Here is a 26,591-nt window from a genome sequence, read left to right on the forward strand (position 1 = left end):
TATTTTGAGTTGACCCCCCCTTACCAAACATCAAACTTTGCTTACAAAAATAAATATTATGACCAAGATTCATAAAATCTGAAAAAAAGTTGTGACCTCTTGAGTGTTTACAAGGAGTTTGTATAATATAATGAAAATTTGGAAAATGTAAGGGCAATAATTATGGCATTAATTATGTGATATATATAAAACCAATCTTTGTACCAAGTTTCATGATGATTGGGCAAAAATTGTGATTTCTAGAGTATTCACAAGCTTTTTTTACTATAAAAATATAAAAAAACTGCCCCCCCAGGCAGCCATGTTATTCAACTGAACGGAACCATTTTTGAACTCAACTCTCATATCAAGGAAACAAATGTTCTGACAAAATTTCATGAAGATTGGGCCAAAAATGTGACTTCTAGAGTGTTCACATGTTTTCACTACATACATATAGAGAAAAATGCCACGCCCACTGGTGGCCATGTTTTTTCACCAATCTGGACCATTTTCGAACTCGTCCGAGATATCAATAAAACCAATGTTAATTTTTGACCAACTTTCATGATGATTGGGCAAAAATTGTGACTTCTAGAGTGTTTACAAGGTTTCTATATAGCCAAATAAGGAAAACTGCCCCCCCCCGGCAGCCATGTTATTCAACTGAACGGAACCATTTTCAAACTCAACTCTCATATCAAGGAAACAAATGTTCTGACCAAATTTCATGAAAATTGGGCCAAAAATGTGACTTCTAGAGTGTTCACATGTTTTCACTATATACATATAGGGAAAAATGCCCCGCCAACTGGTGGCCATGTTTTTCCACTGATCTGGACCATTTTCGAACACGTCCAAGATATCAATAACACCATTGTTTTGACCAACTTTCATGAAGATTGGGTAAAAATTGTGATATCTAGAGTGTTTACAAGGTTCCTCTATAGCCAAATATGGAAAACTGCCCCCCACCCAGCAGCCATGTTTTTCAACTGACCGGAACCATTTTCAAACACAACTCTCATATCAAAGAAACAAATGTTCTGACAAAATTTCATGAAAATTGGGCCAAAAATGTGACTTCTAGAGTGTTCACATATTTTCACTATATACATATAGAGAAAAACTGCCCTGCCCACTGGCGGCCATGTTTTTCCACCGATCTGGACCATTTTCGAACTCGTCCGATATATAAATGCAACTAATGTTTTGACCAACTTCCATAATGATTGGGCAAAAATTGTGACTTCTGGAGTGTTTACAAGGTTTCTCTATAGCCAAATAAGAAAAACTGCCCTCCTCCATGGCAGCCATATTAATTAACTGACCTGAACCATTTTGGAACAAAACTTTAATATCAAGGAAACAAATGTTCTGACCAAATTTCATGAAAATTGGACCAAAAATGTGACTTCTAGAGTGTTCACATGTTTTCACTATATACATATAGAGAAAAATGCCCCGCCCACTGGCGGCCATGTTTTTTCACTGATCTGGACCATTTTCGAACTCGTCCGAGATATCAATAAACCAATGTTTTGACCAACTTTCATGATGATTGGGCAAAAATTGTGACTTCTAGAGTGTTTACAAGGTTTCTCTATAGCCAAATAAGGAAAACTGCCCCACCCACTGGCGGCCATGTTTTTCAACGGACTGGAACCACTTTTGAACTCAACCAACAAATCATTAAAACAAGTTTCATGAAGATCGGACAGTAAATGTGGCCTCTCGAGTGTTTACGAACAAATGTGGATGGACGGATGGACGACGGACAAAGACCAGTCACAAAAGCTCACCTGAGCAATCAGGTGAGCTAAAAATGTATCAACATTGAATAAACTTATTGTTAAATAGTATTAAATTCCACAAAATAATCAAATTTGACAAAAAAAACAAGATTTATCAAATTTTGAAAATCTATTTAATACCACAAGAGCATACAATTCTAATAAAAGTCAGATAACGATTTACCACAATTTCACTGATTGTACTGGAGGTCACTATTTCTATTAATTGTGGATACATCACAGGACAATGCTTCAGTAACAAGTCTACTGTCTCAGAATAGCCCCCCTCCACACACAGCTCCAGTGGCGTCTTAGCATGTAGGTGGTTCCTAGCCTCTGAATTCCTTGAGTGCACTGTTGGGCGTGGATTCTGGGGACTAGCTTTACTCCTTGTTAACAGACGGATTCCTCTAACCAGCAGGTACTTTACTGTGTCATGCTGGCCGTGACTGAATTGCAAAATTAACAAATGTCAAGATACCCAACGTGTGAAAATCAAAACACAATTGTGATATAATCTTAAACAGTTTAGCAATGTGACTACTTTTTTAAGTACCTGTACAAAGTATAGCCAGCAATAAATATAACAAGAGGGCCAAGATGGCCCTAGTTCGCTCACCTGAGAGGAGTCGGTTCATTCAATCTTTACCAAATGTAAAACTTGACCTAGATACTGTCCAGACAAACATCCTGGTCAAGTTTCATCATTATTTCATCTGCGAGTCATGATCAATGTACCTATGAAGTTTCATGATCCTAGGCGTAAGCATTCTTGAGTTATCATCCGGAAACCATTTTTCTAAGATGAGTCGGCGTGACCTTGACAGCCATTGTGTGAATACTTTTTTTGGCACTGTGACCTTGACCTTTGACCTAGTGACCTCATAATCAATAGGGGTCATCTGCGAGTCATGATCAATATACCTATGAAGTTTCATGAACCTAGGCATAAGCGTTCTTGAGTTATCATCCAGAAACCATTTTACTATTTCAGGTCACAGTGACCTTGACCTTTGACCTAGTGACCTGAAAATCAATAGGGGTCATCTGCGAGTCATGATCATTGTACCAATGAAGTTTCATGATCCTAGGCATAAGTGTTCTTGAGTTATCATCCACACATACATTTTACAATTTCAGGTCAATGTGACCTTGACCTTTGACCTAGTGACCTGAAAATCAATAGGGGTCATCTGCAAGTCATGATCATTGTACCTATGAAGTTTCATGATCCTAGGCATAAGCGTTCTGAGTTATCATCCAGAAACCATTTTACGATTTCAGGTCACTGTGACCTTGACCTTTGACCTAGTGACCTGAAAATCAATTGGGGTCATCTTCAAGTCATGATCAATGTACCTATGACATTTCATGATCCTAGGCATAAGCAATCTTGAGTTATCATATGGAAACCATTTCACTATTTTGGGTCGCCGTGACCTTGAGCTTTGACCTGGTGACCTGAAAATCAATAGGGGTCATCTGCGAGTCATGATCAATGTACCTATGAAGTTTCATGATCCTAGGCCTAGCGTTCTTAAGTTATCATCTGGAAACCATTTTACTATTTCGGGTCATCGTGACCTTGACCTTTGACCTAGTGACCTGAAAATAAATAGGGGTTATCTGAGAGTCATGATCAATGTATCTATGAAGTTTCATGATCCTAGGCATATGCGTTCTTGAGTTATCATCCGGAAACCATTTTACTGCTTTGGGTCACTGTGACCTTGACCTTTGACCTAGTGACCTGAAAATCATTAGGGGTCATCCGCGAGTCATGATCAATGTATCTATGAAGTTTCATGATCCTAGGCATAAGCGTTCTTGAGTTATCATCCGGAAACCATTTTACTATTTCGGGTCATCGTGACCTTGACCTAGTGACCTGAAAATCAATAGGGGTCATCTGCGAGTCATGATAAATGTACCTATGAAGTTTCATGATCCTAGGCATAAGCGTTCTTGAGTAATCATCTGGAAACCATTTTACTATTACGGGTCACCGTGACCTTGACCTTTGACCTAGTGACCTGAAAATAAATAGGGGTCATCTGCGAGTCATGATCAATGTACCTATGAAGTTTCATGATCCTAGACTTAAGTGTTCTTGAGTTATCAACCTGGAAACCATTTTACTATTTCAGGTCATCGTGACCTTGACCTAGTGACCTGAAAATCAATAGGGGTCATCTGCGAGTCATGATAAATGTACCTATGAAGTTTCATGATCCTAGGCATTAGCGTTCTTGAGTTATTATCTGGAAACCATTTTACTATTATGGGTCACCGTGACCTTGACCTTTGACCTAGTGACCTGAAAATCAATAGGCGTCATCCGCAAGTCATGATCAATGTATCTATGAAGTTTCATGATCCTAAGCATAAGCGTTGTTGAGTTATCATCCAGAAACCATTTTACTATTTCGGGTCATTGTGACCTTGACCTTTGACCTAGTGACCTAAAAATAAATAGGGGTCATCTGCGAGTCATGATCAATGTACCTATGAAGTTTCATGATCCTAGGAATAAGCGTTCTTGAGTTATCATCTGGAAACCATTTTACTATTTCGGGTCACCGTGACCTTGACCTTTGACCTAGTGACCTGAAAATGAATAGGGGTCATCTGCGAGTCATGATCAATGTACCTATGAAGTTTCATGATCCTAGACTTAAGCGTTTTTAAGTTATCAACCTGGAAACCATTTTACTATTTCAGGTCATCGTGACCTTGACCTTTGACCTAGTGACCTGAAAATCAATAGGGGTCATCTGCATGTCATGATCAATGTATCTATGAAGTTTCATGATCCTAGGCATAAGCGTTCTTGAGTTATCATCCCAAAACCATTTTACTATTTCGGATCATTGTGACCATGACCTTTGACCTAGTGACCTGAAAATCAATAGGGGTCATCTGCGAGTCATGATCAATGTACCTATGAAGTTTCATGATCCTTGGCATAAGCGCTCTTGAGTAATCATCCGGAAACCATCTGGTGGACGGACGGACCGACATGAGCAAAACAATATACCCCCTCTTCTTCGAAATGGGGGGGGGGGGGGGGGCATAATGAGAAAACTGCCCCCCTCCCAGCAGCCATGTTATTCAACTGACCGGAACCATTTTTGAACTTAACTCTCATATCAAGGAAACAAATGTTCTGAGCAAACTAAATGAAAATTGGGCCAAAAATGTGACTTTTACTGTATTCACATGTTTTCACTATATACATATAGAGAAAAATGCCCCGCCCACTGGTGGCCATGTTTTTTCACAGATCCCCACCATTTTCAAACTCGTCCGAGATATCAATAAAACCAATGTTTTGATCACATTTCATGATGATTGGGCAAAAATTGTGACTTCTAGAGTGTTTACAAGGTTTCTCTATAGTCAAAAAGGGAAAACTGCCACTAAATACATATGGAGAAAAATGCCCCGCCCACTGGCGGCCATGTTTTTTCACCGATCTCGACCATTTTCGAACTCATCTGACACATCAATTGAACCAATGTTTTGACCAACTTTCATGATGATTGGGCAAAAATTGTGACTTCTAGAGTGTTTACAAGGTTTCTCTATAGCCAAATAAGGAAAACTGCCCCTCCCACTGGCGGCCATGTTTTTTCAACGGAGCGGAACCACTTTTGAACTCAACCAAGATATCATTAAGACAAACATTTTGACAAAGAAACTTGAAGATTGGGAATGAAATGTGACTTCTACAGTGTTTACAAGGTTTTACTTTTTTTTGACCTAGTGACCTAGTTTTTGACCAGGCATAACCCAGTTTCGAACTTGGCCGAGATTTCATTGGATCAAAGCTTCTGACCAAGTTTCATGAAGATGGGACAAGAAATGTGGCCTCTAGAGTTTTACAAGCAAATGTTTACGGAGGGATGGACATACGACGGACAAAGACCGGTCACAAAAGCTCACCTGAGCAATCAGGTGAGCTAAAAAGATATAACTTCAATACCACATATTCTGTTCAACAATTATTAATCACCAGGCAATAATTTTTGTATATTTCTTGAGTAGATCGATTGATGAATTTAAATTTGTAACAAATCATTCAATTGTAAAAAAGACTGAATTACCTTAAGTATGAAAGACATTAATATCCAACGCATACATCCTGCATCTTTTTTCACAATCTAGATAAATTTGGTTAATACACAAATGGGAGTACATGATTCTATATTCTAAACTGGCATTTGACATTTCCTGTAAAACGCTTATCCAGTAAAGCTGTATCGATAGCGTTGACTTCGTCCAGGTAGAGAAGTACGGATAAGAGCTTATTGTTAACAACTTCACTACCAACTGTGTGTAGTGTTTTTCAGGAATTTTGCAGGTAAACAGCCAACACGCGGCGGATCAAAGACAATGGACGTAAATAAAAGATGCCGATGAGTGATCAACACCTGATTGAATAGAGAATAATAGGTTAGTGTTGATTATGGATTAGGTTTATCATGTGAGGTTTAGAAAACAAAAAGCGCGAGCCTTGGCGAGTGCTTTTTCGTTTTTGTGCCGAACATGATAAACCTGATCTAAAATCAACACTAATCTATTATTCTATTTATCCCACTTTTTATTCAATAAACCTTTTTATATAAATAAAATTAGTTTAACTGGATAATTTCGCTGAATTTATGACATAATTTTGTCAAAAAAAATACGTCATTTTGTGCTGTTGTTTATAGCAGAAATTAAATCAACGGGGCTTTATCAACCGAATTCGCTGTAAAATTGGGATAAAATAGTTTCTGCGCTTTTACGGTATTTATTTTCACTAATTACAACCCATAATATTATCACTTTCTCCAATTGGCACAGATAACAGTACGATTTTCGTCAGTTTGGCTACAATTGTAATTGAATAAGACTAATGGGATATTGGCTTTGTTGCGTCATTCACTGCTTAAGGGTCATTCAGTCCCACTCATCCGCTTACCATAACTATGGACTAGTTAACTCTTTCAGTGCTGGAATCGAATTTTGAAGGCCTTTGCAAACAGTTTGGATCAAGATGAGACGCCACAGCACGTGGCGTCTCATCAGGATCCGAACTGTTTGCTATTCTGACAGTATTCTTTGGAAAAAAATTCAAAGAAAATGCTAATTTTAGAGATTCAGCAGACGACATTTTAGCAGACGACAAATTTCCCAGCATGCAAACGGTAAATTGGCATGTTAAACACTTGCTCACCTCCTGCAAGTGACTTAAAACTAACACCATCTCCCTACCGTGATTTATCATTGACGAATATAACAAACCAATGTGAAAATGGCCAAGGCATATTCCTTATTTCGTCAAAATTCCAATTCATGTGCGGACAAAAAAGTCTTCTTTTTTTAACTATGAAATTTCATAATGGCGAAAATAAATGGTTTCACAGTATAGTATAAAGAGCCTTGATATTCAATTATTTATGTTTCAAATATAAAATTTTGTTCCCAGATGTTTCAGACCTTATTGCAAAATGGAGTGGCGTCCACCCATAGCTTGTCTCTTTGTTGATGTCTGCTTTGTTATTAAGTAGAAACTCAACTGTCTGAAAAATATACAAATTTATATAATAAGGGTCAATGCATGCAAGTAGGAATGTTGCACTTTGAAAATTGCAACAATCATTTGTAAGACAAAAAAAAAAGTTTGTGTAGATGTGCAGACAGATAAATGGATACACAATTCCTTCATACCACATCTCTTCTTCAAAGCAAATGGTATATAGATACTACTTAACTCATATTCAAATAGGATCAACTTTTTTACAAATTACACTAAAGAAATAAGTAAAAGAGACAGGTGGTTTTGATGCAGGTCGTTAAAATGCAAATGATAACAGATACAAATATTTATTTTTTCAATCTACAGATGAAACAGTTGAATGAAAAAGAATATGGAAACTGGAAACAATTTATTGATACAATAGTGATGTATAATCTTACTGGAATGTGCCCATTTTGGGCTGCAACATGCAGGGCAGTCTGACCTTGAGTGTCCTGCAATGAAATAATGAAGGTCATTAAATTGTGAATTTAATTCGACATCTTTTTTGACAAAGTTAATTCTTATACAAACTTCTGGTGAAAATAAACTGCTTTACACTGAAGAAAAAATGGTCCAAGTCACAAAATATACATTTGTACATCAAATTCAATGAGTCATATTCATTGGACAGTAAATAGCTGGTAATGGCACCTGTATCTTGATGCTATGAATACAGATTTGTAAAAATGCAGCAATAACAACGTTTGGAACACTTTCATTGCTTTTAACACAGCACCTGGTCCTACAACTAAACAACATTTCAAACTTTGTCTCAATGTTCATGTAAAATATTGACCAATGAGAACATTTGTTACATTTCAGCTTTGATTTTGATTGGTTTAATGTTAACAATTGAGCCTTGTTATTAGATAATATGAAAAAAAATTGTAGTTGTGGAACTATGCTAATGCTGTTAAAATTTTTCTTATATTTATTTAACCCCTTGCATGCTGGGAAATTAGTCATCTGCTAAAATGTTGTCGGCTGAATTTCTAAAATTAGCATTTTCTTCGATTTTTTTCAAAGAATATAATCAGAATAGCAAACAGTTTGGATGCTGATGAGATGTCACGTTCTTTAGCATCTCATCTGGATCCAAACTGTTTGCAAAGGCCTTCGAAATTCGGTTCCAGCGCTGAAAGGGTAAAATTCCAGAAGACCATCAGCAGCGTACCTCTATATCCAGGTTACCAATGAGACTGGCAATCTCCTCCAGCACCTGATGTCTCCCATTGGCTGCCAGCCAGTGAACCTGACAACATATTGGGGCATCAGCATCAATGTTAACACTTTGCATGCTGGGAAATTTGTCGTCTGTTAAAATGTCGTCTGCTGAATTTCTAAAATTAGCATTTTCTTCGATTTTTTTTCAAAGAATACTATCAGAATAGCAAACAGTTTGGATACTGATGAGACATCACGTTCTGTGGCGTCTCATCTGGATCCAAACTGTTTGCAAAGGCCTTTAAAATTCAGTTCCAGCACTGAAAGAGTTAAGTTTACAGTCAGTGGTGAAGACCAACAATGCTTAAGTAAGAGCTTAACAGTTTGTGACTCTATCTAAGCTCGTACAGAATCATCTTTTTGCACTGGCTAAGCTAAGGTGACAAGCTTACCGCATTTTTCCAAATTAGGTCAGTAGCCTTTCCTATTCAATCAGTAATGATAAATGACATAACAAAAGGGCCTGAAAGGCCCAAACTTTCTCACCTGAGATAACAAGATATTATTGGGACAAATCTTCTGACCAAGTTTCATGAAGATCGAAAATAAATGTGGCCTCTAGAGTGTTAACAAAGTTTTACTATAGCCATATAAGGAAAAATGCCCCGCCCCCTGGCGGCCATGTTTTTCAACCAACTGGCATCATTTTCGAACTCGTCCAAGATATTATTGGGATGTATCTTCAGACCAAGTTTCATGAAGATCGGACAATAAATGTGGCCTCTAGAGTGTTAACAAGATTTTACTATAGCCAAATAAGGAAAAATGCCCCGCCCCTTGGCAGCCATGTTTTTCAAGCAAACATAACCATTTTCGAACTCATCCAAGATATCATTGAGACCAATCTTCTGACCAAATCTCATGAAGATTGGAAATAAATGTGGCCTCTAGAGAGTTAACAAGGCAAATGTATACGCCGCACAACGGACAAAGGACGACGCACGACAGACAAAAGGCGATTACAAAAGCTCACCACGAGCACGTTGTGCTCAGGTGAGCTAAAAATATACAGTACACACAAACAATTATAAAATATTTTCATATTAATGCTGTATTGTTATTTAAAAACACTGGTAATTAAGATTTGACCATCATATGTTCCAAATTATATTAGTACTTATAAACCAGCTGACCCAGGACAAGTGTGAGTTTTTTAATTGACTGAAATACTGTTCGGAGCAGCAAAACATTTACAACAAAACAAAAAAACATTTCATCATTAATAATTTGCTACACAAACCATGGTAAACCCTTCGTTGTTCTGTATGTTGATGTCTGCTTTATTCTCCAAGAGCTTCACTATAATTTTCTTGTGCCTGAATGCAGAAACATCTACATTTTAATTGATAAATGCTAATTCAGTCACAATAAACTAATTTTAATCAGCATCAAACATTTTTCATACAAGTATGGACAAAGCAGTAGTTTTAAATGGTCAATCCAATATGTATCACCTCTAACAAAAATCTGTTATAATTGATGCCATTTTATGGGATTTACAATCAAAATGACATTGTATAAGTCACACCATTGACAGTTAAAAAAAATAAAAAATTCTATAGCTTCGTGAAGAGGTTGACACTATATTACCATGGTTAGCTATAACCCATTTAATTATCTTTTGACCAGCAGGTGTGACCTCACAAGTTTCATGAAAATCCTTTAACCTTTTCCCAGTCAGAAGCAAAGTAAAAATGGCTATGTGCAAACAGCATAAAACCAGAACATCCTCCTAGTAACTCAGTCTGTTCAGGTTGTAATGCTGTTTGCTACTCATCAGTATCTTAGGGGTGGAAATGAAGCCTTTCAAACTTGATTATATTAAGAAAGGACTTAAATTTAATTTGATTTTCTAAAAGACTTCAAATGCGTCAAAGCGCATTTCTGAGTGGGTACGGGTTCAAGAGTATAGGAGATATAAAATGACCAATATGATACAGGCTCAGACAATCAACCTTCACATTTGACCTTAACTGCCAGGTAGCATGACAGGTTTATGCCTTTTTTAAGGGACCTTTTCATGACTGGATAAATTGACAAAATTGAAAAAAGAGAGTGTCGGATTTGCAAATTTTCGCTATAGTTATTTTATTTGCTAGGAAACAGTAATATTGAATGCTTATCATGCTCTATTATATTCATTATATGCATCCTTTGACAATTTAAAAACCTGACAAGGGCTGTTTGTAAAACATGCATGCCCCCCATATGGGCTCTCCGTTGTAGTGACAGCCATTGTGTGAATATGTTTTTTGTCACTGTGACCTTGACCTTTGACCTAGTGACCTGAAATTCAATAGGGGTCATCTGCCAGTCATGATCAATGTACCTATGAAGTTTCATGATCCTAGCCATCGGCGTTCTTGAGTTATCATCCGGAAACCATTTTAATATTTCGGGTCACAGTGACCTTGACCTTTGACCTAGTGACCTGAAAATCAATAGGGGTCATCTGCCAGCCATTATCAATCTACCTACGAAGTTTCATGATCCTAGGCATAACGTTCTTGAGTTTTCATCCGAAAACCATGTTACTATTTCGGGTCACTGTGACCTTGACCTTTGACCTAGTGACCTGAAAATCAATAGGGGTCATCTGGAGTCATGATCAATGTTCCTATGAAGTTTCATGATCCTAGGCATAAGCGTTCTTGAGTTATCTTCCAGAAACCATTTTACTATTTCGGATCACTGTGACCTTGACCTTTGACCTAGTGACCTGAAAATCAATAGGGGTCATCTGCGAGTCATGATCAATCTATCTATCAAGTTTCATGATCCTAAGCCTTAGCGTTTTTGAGTTATCATCTGGAAACCATTTTACTATTTCGGGTCACCGTGACCTTGACCTTTGACCTAGTGACCTCAAAATCTATAGGGGTCATCTGCGAGTCATAATCAATGTACCTATGAAGTTTCATGATCCTAGGTCCAAGCGTTCTTGAGTAATCATCCGGAAACCACCTGGTGGACGGACCGTCCGACAGACCGACATGTGCAAAGCAATATACCCCCTCTTCTTCAAAGGAGCGTTCTTGAGCTATCATCCGGAAACCATTTTAATATTTCGGGTCACAGGACCTTGACCTTTGACCTAGTGACCTGAAAATCAATAGGGGTCATCTGCCAGCCATTATCAATCTACCTACGAAGTTTCATGATCCTAGGCATTATCGTTCTTGAGTTTTCATCCGGAAACCATTTTACTATTTCGGGTCACTGTGACCTTGACCTTTGACCTAGTGACCTGAAAATCAATAGGGGTCATCTGCGAGTCATGATCAATGTACCTATGAAATTTCATGATCCTAGGCATAAGCGTTCTTGAGTTATCATCCGGAAACCATTTTACTATTTCGGGTCACTGTGACCTTGACCTTTGACCTAGTGACCTGAAAATCAAGAGGGGTAATCTGCGAGTCATGATCAATCTACCTATCAAGTTTCATGATCCTAGGCCTAAGCGTTCTTGAGTTATCATCCGGAAACCATTTTACTATTTCGGGTCACTGTGACCTTGACCTTTGACCTAGTGACCTCAAAATCAATAGGGGTCATCTGCGAGTCATGATCAATGTACCTATGAAGTTTCATGATCCTAGGCCCAAGTGTTCTTGAGTTATCATCCGGAAACCACCTGGTGGACGGACCGACCGACAGACCGATATGTGCGAAGCACTATACCCCCTCTTCTTTGAAGGGGGGCATAAAAATTATAAAGCATTACAAACGCGAAACGATGGTATAATTTGGAAAGTTCTGATGTTAATGTTAGAGTTTGTGACATCATGAGGATATTTTATATTAGGAATAAATTTCATATAACATTATGTTAGCACGGATGGCTGAGTGGTTTAAGCGCTAGATTTTTACTCCAAGGGTCAGTGGTTTGAGCGCAGGTGTGGAATACTTTTTCTTTCTTTAATTTGCTTTTTGCTTTTTACTGGAACTCTTTAGTTCCAATGTTTACATTTATCAATTTCAAGCATTTAATGACAAACTTCAAAACATGCCAGAATCTGAGAAAAGGTCCCTTTAACATATCGCAATGAACTTAACATTTGAGTCAAGTTATGAAAAACAGGCATATTATATATATGGAGCAGACAAACTTAAAGGCTTAAATGTTTCACCTTCAAATATGAATTCTGCACATGATTTCACTAACCTTGAAACTTATATATAATTGTCCTGAAAATCCTTGAGAAGTAAATAGGAGACGTGAAATGAAAACGCACATTTTTCTCAACTGCAGACAAAGGTCATTCCTATTAGCACCTTCTTCCACTTTCTAGAGAGGGGTCAATAAAACACGAAGAGCAATTAAAAAAACAAAAAAGTTATCTGAATTATGTGTACACTGGAAAGTCTTCAAACACCTGAGAGCTTCTTTACCCATTTTTTGCCGCCCGGTGTAGTGCGGTGTTTCCAGAGGTGTCCTGTGCATTGACATCTGCGCCTTTCTTGATGAGAACACACAGACATTCATATGCACCCATGCTGGAACAGTTTACACACATACCCTCAGAAATACATTTTAAATATGAGATCTGCGCAGCATCCTGGGAAAACAGGGCTTAATGCATGTGCATAGTCATCCCAGATTAGCCTGTGCAGTCCTTACTTGGCTGCCTAATCAGGCAGGGCCCTCAATCTGTCAAATCCACGGCCGAAATTCGGCCGCATTCCTCCCCCTGAAAGTATACTTTTTTCCCCTTTTTTGGGGAAAAATTCCCCCTAAAAAAAACAAAAAAAAAAATAAAAAATTAATGTTTATAGATAGATGTGTCTCATGATTATTATATCACAGTTCTATTTTAATTTAATCTTGTCAAACATACTAAATTATGAAAAAAGCAATGAATATAGTGCAAACATGTACAAATGTTATAATCAGAGAGTAAGTAAAAAATCCCCCCAAAACGGAAACGCCGCGAAAATTCCCCCTGCTATGGGTAGCGACCCGCTTCCCCTAAAATGGATTGAGGGCCCTGTCAGGTACAACATTTTTCAGCATGGACCGGATTTTTGTTAAGAAAAGACGCAGACTAATCTGGGAAGACACTTTATGCACATTTGAATATTATGACTGCTTTATAATATTAATGGAAATAATATCTGATAATCACATCAGGCTTCAAAAGGATTACTTGCATAAAGAATCACTAAAAATACTGATATAATGCTTGAGCTTTACACTATTTGGGCCGTGCTCTGTGAAAAAGGGGTTTATTTCATCTGCGTAAATGTCGTCCCAGATTAGCCGGTGCAGTCTGCACAGGCTAATCAGGGATGACACTTTCCACCTTAACTGAATTTTTGCTGTAAAGAGACTTTTTTAAAATGAAAAATACCATAAAAGTGTCGTCCCTGATTAGCCTGTGCAGACTGCACAGGCTTATCTGGGACGTCACTTTACGCAGATGAATTAAACCCCTTTTTCACAGAGCATGGTCTATTTATAATTTACTACACAACAAAAACTGTGTATAACCACCAAACAACTTCAAATATGTCCAGTCTTTGACTCAAAATATGTACATGAACAAACAAAACATAAGAAATAAAAATGTGAACTTACTTTGCTGCCTGATGAAGCAAGGTGTTGTGACCACGGTCTGTTTTGTGATTAATGTCAAATTCTGAATTCGAAATCAGCTCTGACAACGTCCTGTATTAACGATAAATGCAGTAAGATAAGATACAATTCAATTAAAAGAATATACAGTACATGATGTCCAGATAAGACATGTCATATCTGTATCTTACTATCTTACAACATGTATAGTAGCATAACTTCAATTTATCATTTAAGCTTTGAGGTCATACACATATGTATTTCTATTTAAATGAAATTAATATTAAGAAATTTGTGAAGTATTGCACTTCAATTTAGAATCAGCTCTTTTTATCAACAAACAATTTATTTTATGACTGTTAATATAGATACTCTGTATGCATAATTAAATTAATGCTGAAAAAACAGATACATGACATTCATCAATACCAATTAAAACGAAAAAAAATTGACAAAAATAATACTTGTTCATATAGTCCATACTTAAGTGTTTGATTAAGAGTTAGAGGCATTTCTTTGCTTACCAAATTTAATTATAAAATATCACAAGCTTTTATCTTTTTTTAATAATATAGAAGGCAGCACATCCACAACTACAATAAATTTTCTTTTTAATTGCTATCAACTCACTTGTGTCTATCAGCAATCACCAGGGACATCAGCATGGAATAGGCAGCATCCTCATCTATAGGAGGAAAATCATTACTGTATTTTTTATTAGTTTTTACTTGTTTAGTATTCAATATAATAAAATATTTATGAATACAAGGGTCATCGACATATATGTAAGCCCATAAAAAAGGGATAAAATCTGCGTTTTTTTGTATTAAGATAAGGCAATAACTCTGAGGTGCCTAGTTTTCAAACATGGTCTCTAATTTATATCAAACAACTTTTGCAGAATTTAGTGTGAATACTATGTGAAAACTTTATGAATACATGAGATGAAACCACAAATTTATAATTTGTATAACCAAAGAACAGGCTCTGAATAGCATGGTGCCAATCGACTAATTATTACATTTTGTAAAGTTGGCCCCTAGTTAATGTAAACAAACATTTCCTGAAAGTTTAGCAAGATTCAATGAAAACTGTATGACTAAGGGAGCAGAAACAGTGTCCGCCCAACAACCCATCTATCTGCCACCCTTCTGCTAATGGTGGTCCCATACAACTTGTAAAAAGACTGGCCAATAAAAATAAACTGGTGAGTAGTATCTATGTGTGTTTTTTTCACATTTTTCTATATAAATTACTGCATAAGTATCACTTCAAAAAAGAGATTGTTGTTGTGTAAAGCTGGGCTTCTTCTGTTTGAAAATGTAAATATCATTGTCAAATGTCATACAGAGTCCATATATAAGGCCTAAGCACAGAAGTTTTCTCTCATGGAAACAGTACTTGTGCTTTCATCTGCTAATGATAGTTTTGTGCGTAACACTATAGATTTTTATCGTTGCCTACTATAAAACATTCCATATTAAGCATGCAGAATAATAAAATTCTATGTTAGATTTGCAGTTCTATGGTACCCTAGTTTTATTGTGGCTCTAACACCAACATAGATCTTGGATTTTCAAAAGATCGCGGGCATAGCGTAACAGTGCATTTTTGAAAATTCAAAGTAGAATTGTTCAAAGATATATCACATAGCAGTGTAAAAATACATTTATTCAAATATGCTATATTCCTATTGAGTCATGGTTTATTTTCATTAAAATGTTACATCCGAAATATTTTCTAAATATATGACTATGAATCATTATAAACATAATTATTAACCTTCGATCTTTATATTTGTTGCTTTTTTTTAAATGTTTATAAACATCAAACTAATCGATTGTTATGATACTAGTGTCGAACCCCCATTTTGAAAATACAGACCACAGTTCTTCTTCAGTCGTGGATTCTAATTGGCTGTTCCAATTTCAAGATGTGCATGCTATAAATAGCTTCAAAACTGACATTACAGGGGAGATTAATTTCTGTTGAAACAAATGTCAACAGACGAGACGATGTAGCATAGAAAATACTCATATGTTATTGATTTTGTGCTACTTAGAAACACTATATGAACAAAACATAAAGGAAGAAATATTGTATGTATTTGATACGAACGTGTCGAGTTATGATGAATTACAATACTTACCTATTTTTGTTGCATTTTTATCATCAAAACCATGGTGTCAAAACTTTATTTTCTGTTACAAACTGCATCATGTGGGAATGTTGTACTTGCAAACGATCTCTAAAACCATAACTCAAAAAGGATCCACGGCTCAATAGCTAATTATGAACATACCATATAGAAAGTGCTTAGCAGGGCTCGAATTTAACTTTTTTTTCTACTTGCAAAATATTGTGAGCAGCTTTAATACCAACTCACAAAATAAAAAACTTTCTTGAAATTTTGCTGGATTTTCGATTATTGAAAAAAAATAGCTCCTTTGTTGAGTGGGCACTTCTACAAAATACTTATTGTACTTGACGGGTATACAGCGTTTTTTTTTCAATGCAAGCCATATAATTATTAGTAGCTCAATTACACCAATGAAATGAATTGTTTATGTATTAACTGTAAGTACTTTTCGATATATTACATAGCAATGACGTCTGGTCAATCATGAACTGCACACAATCCTAGTAGAACATTTGATTTACGTGATCATCTTCATCGATTACAAGTTTTAGTTTTATATTAAGTTCTTTTTCCCACTTTTTCGCTGTTTTCGTACAAGGATTAAATTTCCGTTTTTGTTTTAACTCAACGGTAAACTTTGCTACATCTTTCATTTGTTATTTTCGTCTGTGGGCATAAAGAAACTAGTTTTTTTTTTGCTTCAAAACCGCGTCTGTTCAAGTCCAATGAACACGTGTGAATTGTCGACTGTTTCACGTTCTTTGTACCAATACAATCCGCGTATCTGTATTACAAGTATACCTGTCTACATACAAGGTGCGCGCTACCGCATACGGGTATTCGGCTTTCTATATATTGACCTACGGTTTAGCATTGTTGACGTCGAGCGCATTTAGATATATATATTTTTACTATTTCTTTACTCGCACAAAAATACTAGTGGCTTAAAACTTAACTCGCAATCGGTATTTTTCACTGGCATTTTGGGAGTGTTAATTTTGAACCCTGCTTAGGCTCTTTTCGAACATTTAAAATATGTTTATTAGTTCAGTGCTTATTTGTACAGGAAGACTGTCCCCATTTCAGTCATTCAATCTTGTATTCGATAGAAAACCCGAATCAGAAATTGTCAACTGTTCTTTCTGATATCAATAATGTGGACTTGATAGAAAAAGAAGACAATCAGGCATTTAGGATTATCCTGTAAGTACCTGTTATCGAACAGCACCTATTATCGGACGTTTTGTTTCGGTTATGTATGCACATGAGCAAAAGTGCGCATGAAGTCACATTGATAAACTAATGGTACCACATGAAGTCCATGACCTACTTGCCTACTTAGCTTGAAACAAATGTGCTGAAAACAGGTTAAAGGAATGCATTTATTGAAATTTACACCGTTTTATGTGTTTTTTGCTATTACTTTTTGAATGCATTTATCAAAATGTGCATTTACACACCAAAAAGCATATTTCCGTTTGCAATTTTGATTGCAGCAGACGCAGATTTTTTCGCCGAGTCTGGGTCACGTGATAGTCATGTGACTTTGTATATACTGGAGTAGTATTTATGAAGTGTCGGGTAATAGGTCACGTTTACATCGGCCGCCATTTTGTTTTGTTTTGTCTGCTAGAGGTGACAATAACCAGGAAATCATTGTTATGAATCCTTGAAGGTAGTTTGCCCGAAAACTTTACAGATAAATCATTCAATGATTGAACTGTTGGTCATTTGTTAAAACAAAATGTTTTTTGTCATTTTAAGTGTTTCAATTTTTAGGTAATTTAACGTCATTTCTTCAGTGTTCGATAACTGGTTCGTCCACCATAATACAAAAATTAAGTTTACCATCCGGCAACTGAACTGATCGAGCTGATCGAAGACTTCTTGCTAGTCGTTGAATAAATGCCATCATGGACATGTGTCAAAGAATATCAAAGATGTGTCTTGGCATTATGTGAAATCGAAATCTAACATGAATAATAGCTTGAAATAGCTCATAATAAATCTAATTTTTTGGTGGAAGTTGTAACGCAATGGGAGGTAACTCAGCTAAAGTACTGTAAACATATACAACAATGGTTACATTCCACTAATGGATGTAAACGTTCTTTAAAAGAGCGTCCGTATCAGCGAGCTTTCCATTCCTGTTTAGAAGACTGATAACTGCATTAACAACGCTAAAGATAAATTCATGTAAATAACTATGCATTTTAGAATATGAATCATTCAAATGGCGTTTTAGAATAACACTTACAGAGCAGGCCATGCGTAAATGTATGATTTGTCGGTATTTCGGATGCTTTATTTCGGATTGATTTCTGAGTTTAAATGATCTAAGTTTTTTAACATTTTTATTGAGGACTTATTTTTTAAATAAAGTTTCCATTTATGACGATCTACCACAATCAATATCATTCTTAGTGCGTGGGGGGGGGGGGGGGGGTAAATCAAATTTTGGTCCAGTTGGGAGACCCATTCCCAATGGAAAAAAGTATAATTTATGTTTCCCAAATGGTTATTAAAATCTCCCAATTGAAGGTTTCCAAAAAAACAAATATATTTTTTTTATTCAGAATAAACATTTAATTCATCTCAAGTCAAGCTCTATAAGTTGAACTTAAGTAAATATATTATTAAAATCACTTGTCTCAATTGTAGAGTAATTAGTAGCAAAAAATCATAAACACTTATTTCACAATATGAGTGAAAACAACGCGATTTTTCCCAATCCAAAAGGACTCGGCCACTTTCCCAAAATGGTGGGAAAAAACCCTGCATACTCAACAAGAACAATATTTGCAGGGAGAATGGCCATAGAACTTATTTCAATATCAATCCTTGTACATATAACATTAAATTAAGAGAAGTGAACCCACAGACCCTTGATAACCGTAATTACTCTATGTTTTCGGACACTTAAAAATAATTAAAAAAATTCTTGTGTGAAAACTTAGATACGAAAAATATTCACAAAATACAGGTGTCCGAAAACTGAGAGTCGAAAATTGAAGTGTTCGAAAATAGCGTCAATTGTGTCAACGACTACCGGTAATAGCATGCACTTGTGAAATACCATGCCGTGTAGTATAAATTACAGTTATATATGTTTGCACTGCATTTTAAATAATTTTACATGCTCAATTTATTTGACAGAAAGTTATTACAATGTTGTTCTTTGACCAACAAGTTCAAATATGAGCATGTGATGTACCAAAACTCGCTAGTATGAACCTGTAATTAACGCAATAAAAAAAGCAAACTATGAAATTTTTGTTTGTTCATTTCTGATAGTTGTTGTCTAACACCTTCCATTGTTCGTAAAACTTGCAATAGGGTGCATCACACTTTGAAGAGTTTAGTATTTGTTACAGTTATTTTACTGAGAAGGGGTAGTACCATTGCGCACAGAGCGTATATTGATATTGTCATCTACATTGCGGTAGATAATTGAACTGTTAATTGGCACTACCCCTGATAATTGTCATAACGCTTATGCTATCGGGCGAAACCATTGTTTATTTACCAATAACGCAAATGTAATGGTCCGTTGCTCTCAGGCATGCACCTGCCATGTTTTACGTTGTTAATCTGGTTGTAAAACTCCATGATCAAAGTGTCATTAGATATCCAAAACAGGACCGAAATTTGGTAAATTAGCACTGTAAAATATACTGTCCGAAAACTTAGAGACATTAATTATTGACGAAAACTCATGTGTCCGAAAATTAAGAGTCACGAAAAATAATTACTTTTGCTAAAAAAAGGGGTGTCCGAAAAACTTAGAGTGTCCGAAAACATAGAGTAATTACGGTATTATCATTATAATACAGGTGGTAAGCCCTACCTACATGTATTTTGCTGGTTAACATCTTTAACATCAAACAAATATGCCTTATTTTATCAATACATATACGTTCATGTCAACAAAATACAATGTAAACTCTGTTTCACAACATGGTTCCAGCTCAAACATGTATCAAGTCAGAAAAAAGCAATAAGTACCGGTAATTTCATTGATGTTTTGTGTCATAAAATGTCTTTTTTAAGTCAGTTTTATTGCTTTTATTCCTTTACAACTTGAGTTGTGAAATATTGATTGATCATGTTTGAAGAGTTTTCATTGGTTAACCAAAGGCAAGTCACCATGTCCAACATCAGTGTATTGGAAAATTACTTGCACAGTCAAAGAATAAATTCCCATGGTACAAGTTTTCTGCATTTAATTTCGGCCCCACCAGTAGTTATTGTAGACAAATTTAATTGCAGAGTGTGTGTATGTTAAAGCAATAAGTGTGCAACCTTTTTCTTAAATTCACCATGTCTTTCTTTATATTCACAGTAATACATTTTCCTATGATATTGTATGTTCAAATCCCCTTTTAGAACAAATCACATACATTAAGTAAAAAAACCAACACATTTTCACAAGCTGTTCTAACTGTAATGTCTCTTATTATTTATCAATGTGTTTTGTTGAAATTTTAAATGTGAAGAAATGAAAAAATATCTGTAAATAAAATCATAAATTCATACATTTATTATGTATCATGCGAATTGTATTCACATGATCCACAATTCCATGATTGAATATTCATTAAATAAGCTATACCAATTTGAAATTAAAACATCACGAAATGACACAATCTAAAAATATTAAATTCAGTTAAAAATCATTTAACGGTAAATCATAATTAAAATTGCACTAAATAAGTATTTATTCCTGTGGGCTATGTATGTTTTTTTCAACTGGTTTCTGTGATGACAGGTTTACACATTAATCTCATCAAGAACCCATTTTATTTGAGGATACTGAGTACATTGTAGAATGTTCAAGGTCTTAGAAAATTATGCACTGGATAATAATTAGGTATAAAAATTACAAAGGGCTTGTAAAGTGGACATAAATGTAACAGTTTGTAACCTAGGTAGCATTCATGATAGTGTTTTGTAGCGTATTGTCTAACTTATTAACGTATGTATTTTTAATCTAGCATTAAAGCGGGTATATACAATTTTTAATATGTGTTTATTTGTAATATATTGATAAAATATGTTACAATTACACAAAATAGACAAGAAAATTATACATTAAAGCCGAATTTCATAAAATGCAGCAAAGACAAATTAGCGGCCCGAGCCGATTGTGACTAACATATTTTCCTACAATAACCGAAGCATTCGTCTTTGTATAAGGATTGGAGTTAGTGTTCGTGTGTCGTATGAATAGAATTCATTGCAGAAATTCAAATAAACCGTTAAACTAAGTTTAGATTCACATTGTACATGTATGATATACATGCTGGCGAATTCGGCTGTACAGCCGTTTTCAATTTGGGAATTAAATATCTGGCTTATTTCGCATTTTTCGACACATGTTCTTCTTAACTTTTATTTTAATTTATATTGAAATATATATATAATTAGTTTTTTACACATTTTATATAAATTCATAAATATTTGACAAAATCGTATATACCCGCTTTAAAAATATTTTTAGGGGCATACTTTTCCTTTTTTTTGCAAAAACACTGGCGGAACAAAATCTAATTATATTTATGAATGTTACTAGTGTACTATATTTTTGAATTATAATTTTCCTATTTAAACTGTCCTGGTGTAACCTTCCAAAAGGTTGGCTAAGTCACTTTAACACTATCAATACGTCATAAAACAACATTTTTCTTCATTTTGATTTTTGTTGTTGGTCAAAATGATGAAAAATGTTGTTTTTTTACATATTGATAGTGTAAAAGTTACTTGTCCACGCGCAGAATACCTGTGGCTTTAAGAGGTTGATTGAGTATTGAGTCCAACTAAGTTGACTGTGCTTCCTTACTGTATTGATCAGTCTTTTCTAGTACTTTCCAAGCCTTCATTTGTTATTACAGGAATTCCCCAATGCTCTGTTCTTTGTTTTCTTTGGTTGTAAAATTCTATTTCGCTATTCTATGTGGACGTTTGCTTTTCGATTTCTAGTTTCAAAATGAGTGGCAGAGAATGCTACAACAAAAGCCTAGGATTCAAATCGAAGACTTCTGTACAGGTTTATAGATCTTCATTTTATGTCATTGTTGGTGGCTGGCCATGGCTGGTATAAGACAGTTATTGAACAGGAATGATGACGTAAATGACTATTGATTTCGGTCCAAGTATCAAACGAGCTATAAGCTGCTTTTCTGGAAAATAGCAGGACAGATATAATGAATCTTTTGTTTTTATCCTCTTATAGCATTACTACCCAGCAAGTTCAGCCTTTATTTTGTCAGTACCGGTAACCATGTACATTGAGTCTGAAGTTCTTATGTTTTAAAGAGCACACAAATTATGTTGCATGATTTGTGTTCCACGTAATTATTTAATGGTGATTGAATATGAAAATGATTTCCTTATGCTAATAGCTTTATGCCCTCATTTTAAAGAAAACTAGAATTATTTTTTTGTATTTTTGGGGAAAAAAAAACATAGCTGAGGAATAAAAAGATCCAGGTCTTAGTTCAGATTTACATTGAGATAACTTTTTTAGGGTATGTCAACTAAAGAGACAGCTGAACTGACCAAGTAGTAACATTGTGTATGGAGAGAATGAGAGCATGTCCATGTTGGTTTAGCATTTTGTAAAATGACCATTATAAGGTGCTCTTTAGTAGCCATTTGGCCTAATATATTAGCTGGAAAATGTATAATTTAAACTGTTATTTATCTTAAAATTCACATTAGAGTGAAGAATTCTTTTGAAAAATATTTGAAAAAAAAATACACAAATATGGACTCCCTGGTAAAAATATGAGTTGCCATAAGATTTTTTTTTATAAAACGATTGACATTAAGAAACTATAAAGTAGCCTAAATTTTTAGCTGCTGTTCTAAAAAAAAAGAAGAACTTTTGACCATAAAATTCCCAATCAGAAAGACCAAACCACCAAATGTGAACATTATTAAATACAACATGTACATATTCAACATTCATCACTTTAAGCAATTTCTTGGTTTGAGAAAAATTAAATTACTGTTGGTGTTTATTCACAAATTAAACTTTTTTCTTTCCTATATCCCCCAACCCACAAAAAAAAACAAAAAAACAATTACAACAATGACACAATGGACATAAAAATACAACAACAACTTTTTTATTGTAGGAAATACAATTATTAGCTTGAAGAGCTTCTCTGGTCAATTTTCATTCACCATCGCATCAACAATTTACTGAACCTTTCCCCATATTTTTGTTCTTAATTTTTTTACTTACATGTATATGATATTTATATATGTTTTTTCAGGTTGCAGTTGGTGATAGCATTTCTTAACTACTGGTAGAGCTGTGTTATCCACAGAACAAGAAGACAGAATCATGGGTAAATTAACATGATAATTCAAACAACAGTTATTTCTGCCCATTTTTAACATCATCAATATTTCCATCTTATTACACCAGACTTGACATTACACACATATACCCAAAGAAACAGCAGACCACAAAGATAAAACTATGTTTTGTTGCAGACACTGCAATTCTATTTTCCTGTCAGTAATGACATATTTCATTTTCATTATTTTCCTGTCAGTTATGACATATTTCATTTTCATTATTTTCCTGTCAGTAATGACATATTTCATGTTCATTATTTTCCTCTCAGTAAAGACATATTTCATTTTCATTATTTTCCTGTCAGTAATGACATATTTCATTTTCATTATTTTCCTGTCAGTAATGACATATTTCATTTTCATTATTTTCCTGTCAGTAATGACATATTTCATTTTCATTTTTTCCTGTTAGTAATGACATATTTCATGTTCATTATTTCCCTGAGTAAGGAAAGCCTGCTGCAGTGTTGCATGGTGTTAATACAAGGCGCTGAATCTTTTTAGAAATTTATTGATATATTGTGTTTACAAAAATAATGTTTGCACTTTTTCACAATCCACAAAATATGAATAAATCTCTAGGGCAATATAAAAAGTGGAAAAAATATGCAAGCCTTTTATTTTTTTTTCATTTTTCATTATATTTCAATTGAAAGCTTTGACGATTGTCTCTGGAAATATTTTTGATGGCGTTTCCTTTACATTTGAGCCTACTCTATAAAAAGGGGTTTTAATGCAAGTGCGTAAGGTGTCGTCCCAGATTAGCCTGTGCAGTCTGCATGTGCGTAAAGTGTCGTCCAGGATTAGCCTGTGCAGTCTGCATGTGCGTAAAGTGTCGTGCAGGATTAGCCTGTGCAGTCTGCAAGTGCGTAAAGTGTCATCCAGGATTAGCCTGTGCAGTCTGCAAGTGCGTAAAGTGTCATCCAGGATTAGCCTGTGCAGTCTGCAGAGGCTAATCAGGGACAACACTTTACGCTTTTATGATATTTTGTGTCTTTTGTTAGCAAAAATCTAGTTTAGGCGGAAAGTGTTGTCCCTGATTAGCATGTGCAGACTGCACAGGCTAATCTGGGACGACACTTAACGCACATGCATTAAACCCCTTTCTCACAGAGCACAGCCCATTTACGTTTTAACAATACACATACATGGAAAGCTCCGAGAACTCTAACATGCATTATGGCAAGCGGATAACCTGAGAAATGTAAACAAACAGATGTTTTAATGTCCGAGATTAATTATCATTTAATCACTCTTAAGATTTAAAATGCTTTGGTATCTTTTTTCAATAGTCATTTTTAATGTATATCTTTCAAAAAGTATGCAATTATTTTCATTTTGCAGATTCAGCATTTTGAAGTCATAGTGGGAGTCTTCTTCATAATAAAATTGTCTTGTTTCTTTTTTATTAATTCAGCACATACGTTTGTTGATTCTAAACATTTAGTTCACACTAGACTAGTATTATTCTATTTTGCACTTACTGCACTTACTTCATTGCTGTTACACATGCTGTTGAACCTTGCTGTCAATGATCTAAGGGGAGTGATAACTAAGGATAAATCTGGGATGTGCCAAGATAAGTTTAATGAAAGCCTCTCCTGGTTATGTAATATAATTATATTTTCCATTTATCTGACATCACAAACATCACCATGTGCTTACTGTATAAAAAGGTGAAACCACAAAACACATGACATCCACAAGGGATAATTGGACAATATTGCAAATTAATTAATTTTAGTATGATCGATATTTGTGGGAGCGTCTCTTATTATAGATATATTCAAATAACAGCTAGCTGTTTTTTGTTGATACATGCCAGAAAATATACAAACTTAGGACAATTAACTCTTTCAGTGCTGGAACCGAATTTTAAAGGCCTTTGCAAACAGTTTGGATCCATATGAGACACCACAGAACTCATCAGACAGGATCCAAACTGTTGCTATTCTAATGGTATTCTTTGAAAAAAATCGAAGAAAATGCTAATTTTAGAAATTCAGCAGACGACATTTTAGCAGACGACAAATTTCCAGCATGCAAAGGGTTAAACTTATTTGGGACAATATAAATACAATTCAATATGAGAGCCATTCATAGCTCTAAAAACATAGGTTGGACACATATAAGATTGTTTAATTCTTTAAAGCTTGTCAGCTTACCAGCTGTACATTAGTCAATAAATTAATACATAGTTATATGTGACTTGAATATGGAAACACACGGGTTACTCCTGGCAGCAGTGTAATATTTGCAATGGCTTATCTGTCCACTTTTCATACCCAGAAAAAGATCTGGTTTTAGCGCCTTAATGTAAAAAAAAACCTACTCAGCTATTGTTAAAGGATTAATTTCCATTCATTTTAAAGCCACAAACATGACCATATGCACTTTGGAAAATATTAAATGCATATGTCCTTATGTTTAAAAAATATTAACCTCTGTGCTGTAATGTAGAAATGGGATGTTTTTGATAATTTACTTCCACTATATTGACCTGGCATTAATGAACTAAATTAGCTAAAATTATGGGCTTGGATTGTTTACTATTTGCATTCAGTTTTGTTCCTGCAAGTTTATACCAAATTTAAGAAGGCCATACAATTATACTTTGTCAGGGCCCCTTCAATTGATTTACTTTTAGTACTGAAAGAAATGATTAATCATAACTGTATTTAAATATGTTCATGCAAACAGGTCACTGCAAGGTTAACCCATTTATGACTAGCGTCTAGAAAAAAGGCCTTGGCAAACAGCGCAGTCTCTGATAAGACGCCGCATGATGCGGTGTCTCATCAGGGTCTGCGCTGTTTGCTTAAAGAAATTTCTGTAAGAAATATTCTAAATATAGAAATAAATATACTAGACATCCCTAATTTTGGAAATTAATTGATCTAATTCAAAAGGATGGGAGAGACAACTAGACATAAATGGATTAAT

General features: G+C 35.1%; 1 protein-coding gene across 2 annotated transcripts in view; it reads right to left on the minus strand.

Moving 5' to 3' along the window:
* The window catches only part of LOC127852764 (E3 ubiquitin-protein ligase HACE1-like), a 63,807-nt gene extending 45,506 nt beyond the window's left edge, over nt 1-18,301 (minus strand). Inside the window, exons 1-9 of one of the 2 annotated variants that reach the window (XM_052386724.1) lie at nt 18,129-18,301; nt 14,771-14,825; nt 14,144-14,233; nt 12,958-13,062; nt 9,803-9,878; nt 8,513-8,590; nt 7,737-7,790; nt 7,257-7,339; nt 1,957-2,221 (exon numbers count right to left, since the gene is read on the minus strand). In XM_052386724.1, coding sequence (XP_052242684.1) covers nt 1,957-2,221; nt 7,257-7,339; nt 7,737-7,790; nt 8,513-8,590; nt 9,803-9,878; nt 12,958-13,062; nt 14,144-14,233; nt 14,771-14,825; nt 18,129-18,201 — 879 coding nt within the window. In that variant the 5' untranslated portion in view covers nt 18,202-18,301. Of the gene's footprint in view, nt 1-1,956; nt 2,222-7,256; nt 7,340-7,736; nt 7,791-8,512; nt 8,591-9,802; nt 9,879-12,957; nt 13,063-14,143; nt 14,234-14,770; nt 14,826-17,491; nt 17,527-18,128 lie in introns of those variants that run through there. The other variant, XM_052386725.1, reaches the window with a different exon arrangement.
* Between the last annotated feature and the right edge of the window lie 8,290 nt (nt 18,302-26,591).

Source organism: Dreissena polymorpha, chromosome 12 (genome assembly GCF_020536995.1).
Source record: "Dreissena polymorpha isolate Duluth1 chromosome 12, UMN_Dpol_1.0, whole genome shotgun sequence".
Classification (NCBI taxonomy): Eukaryota; Metazoa; Mollusca; class Bivalvia; order Myida; family Dreissenidae; genus Dreissena; species Dreissena polymorpha.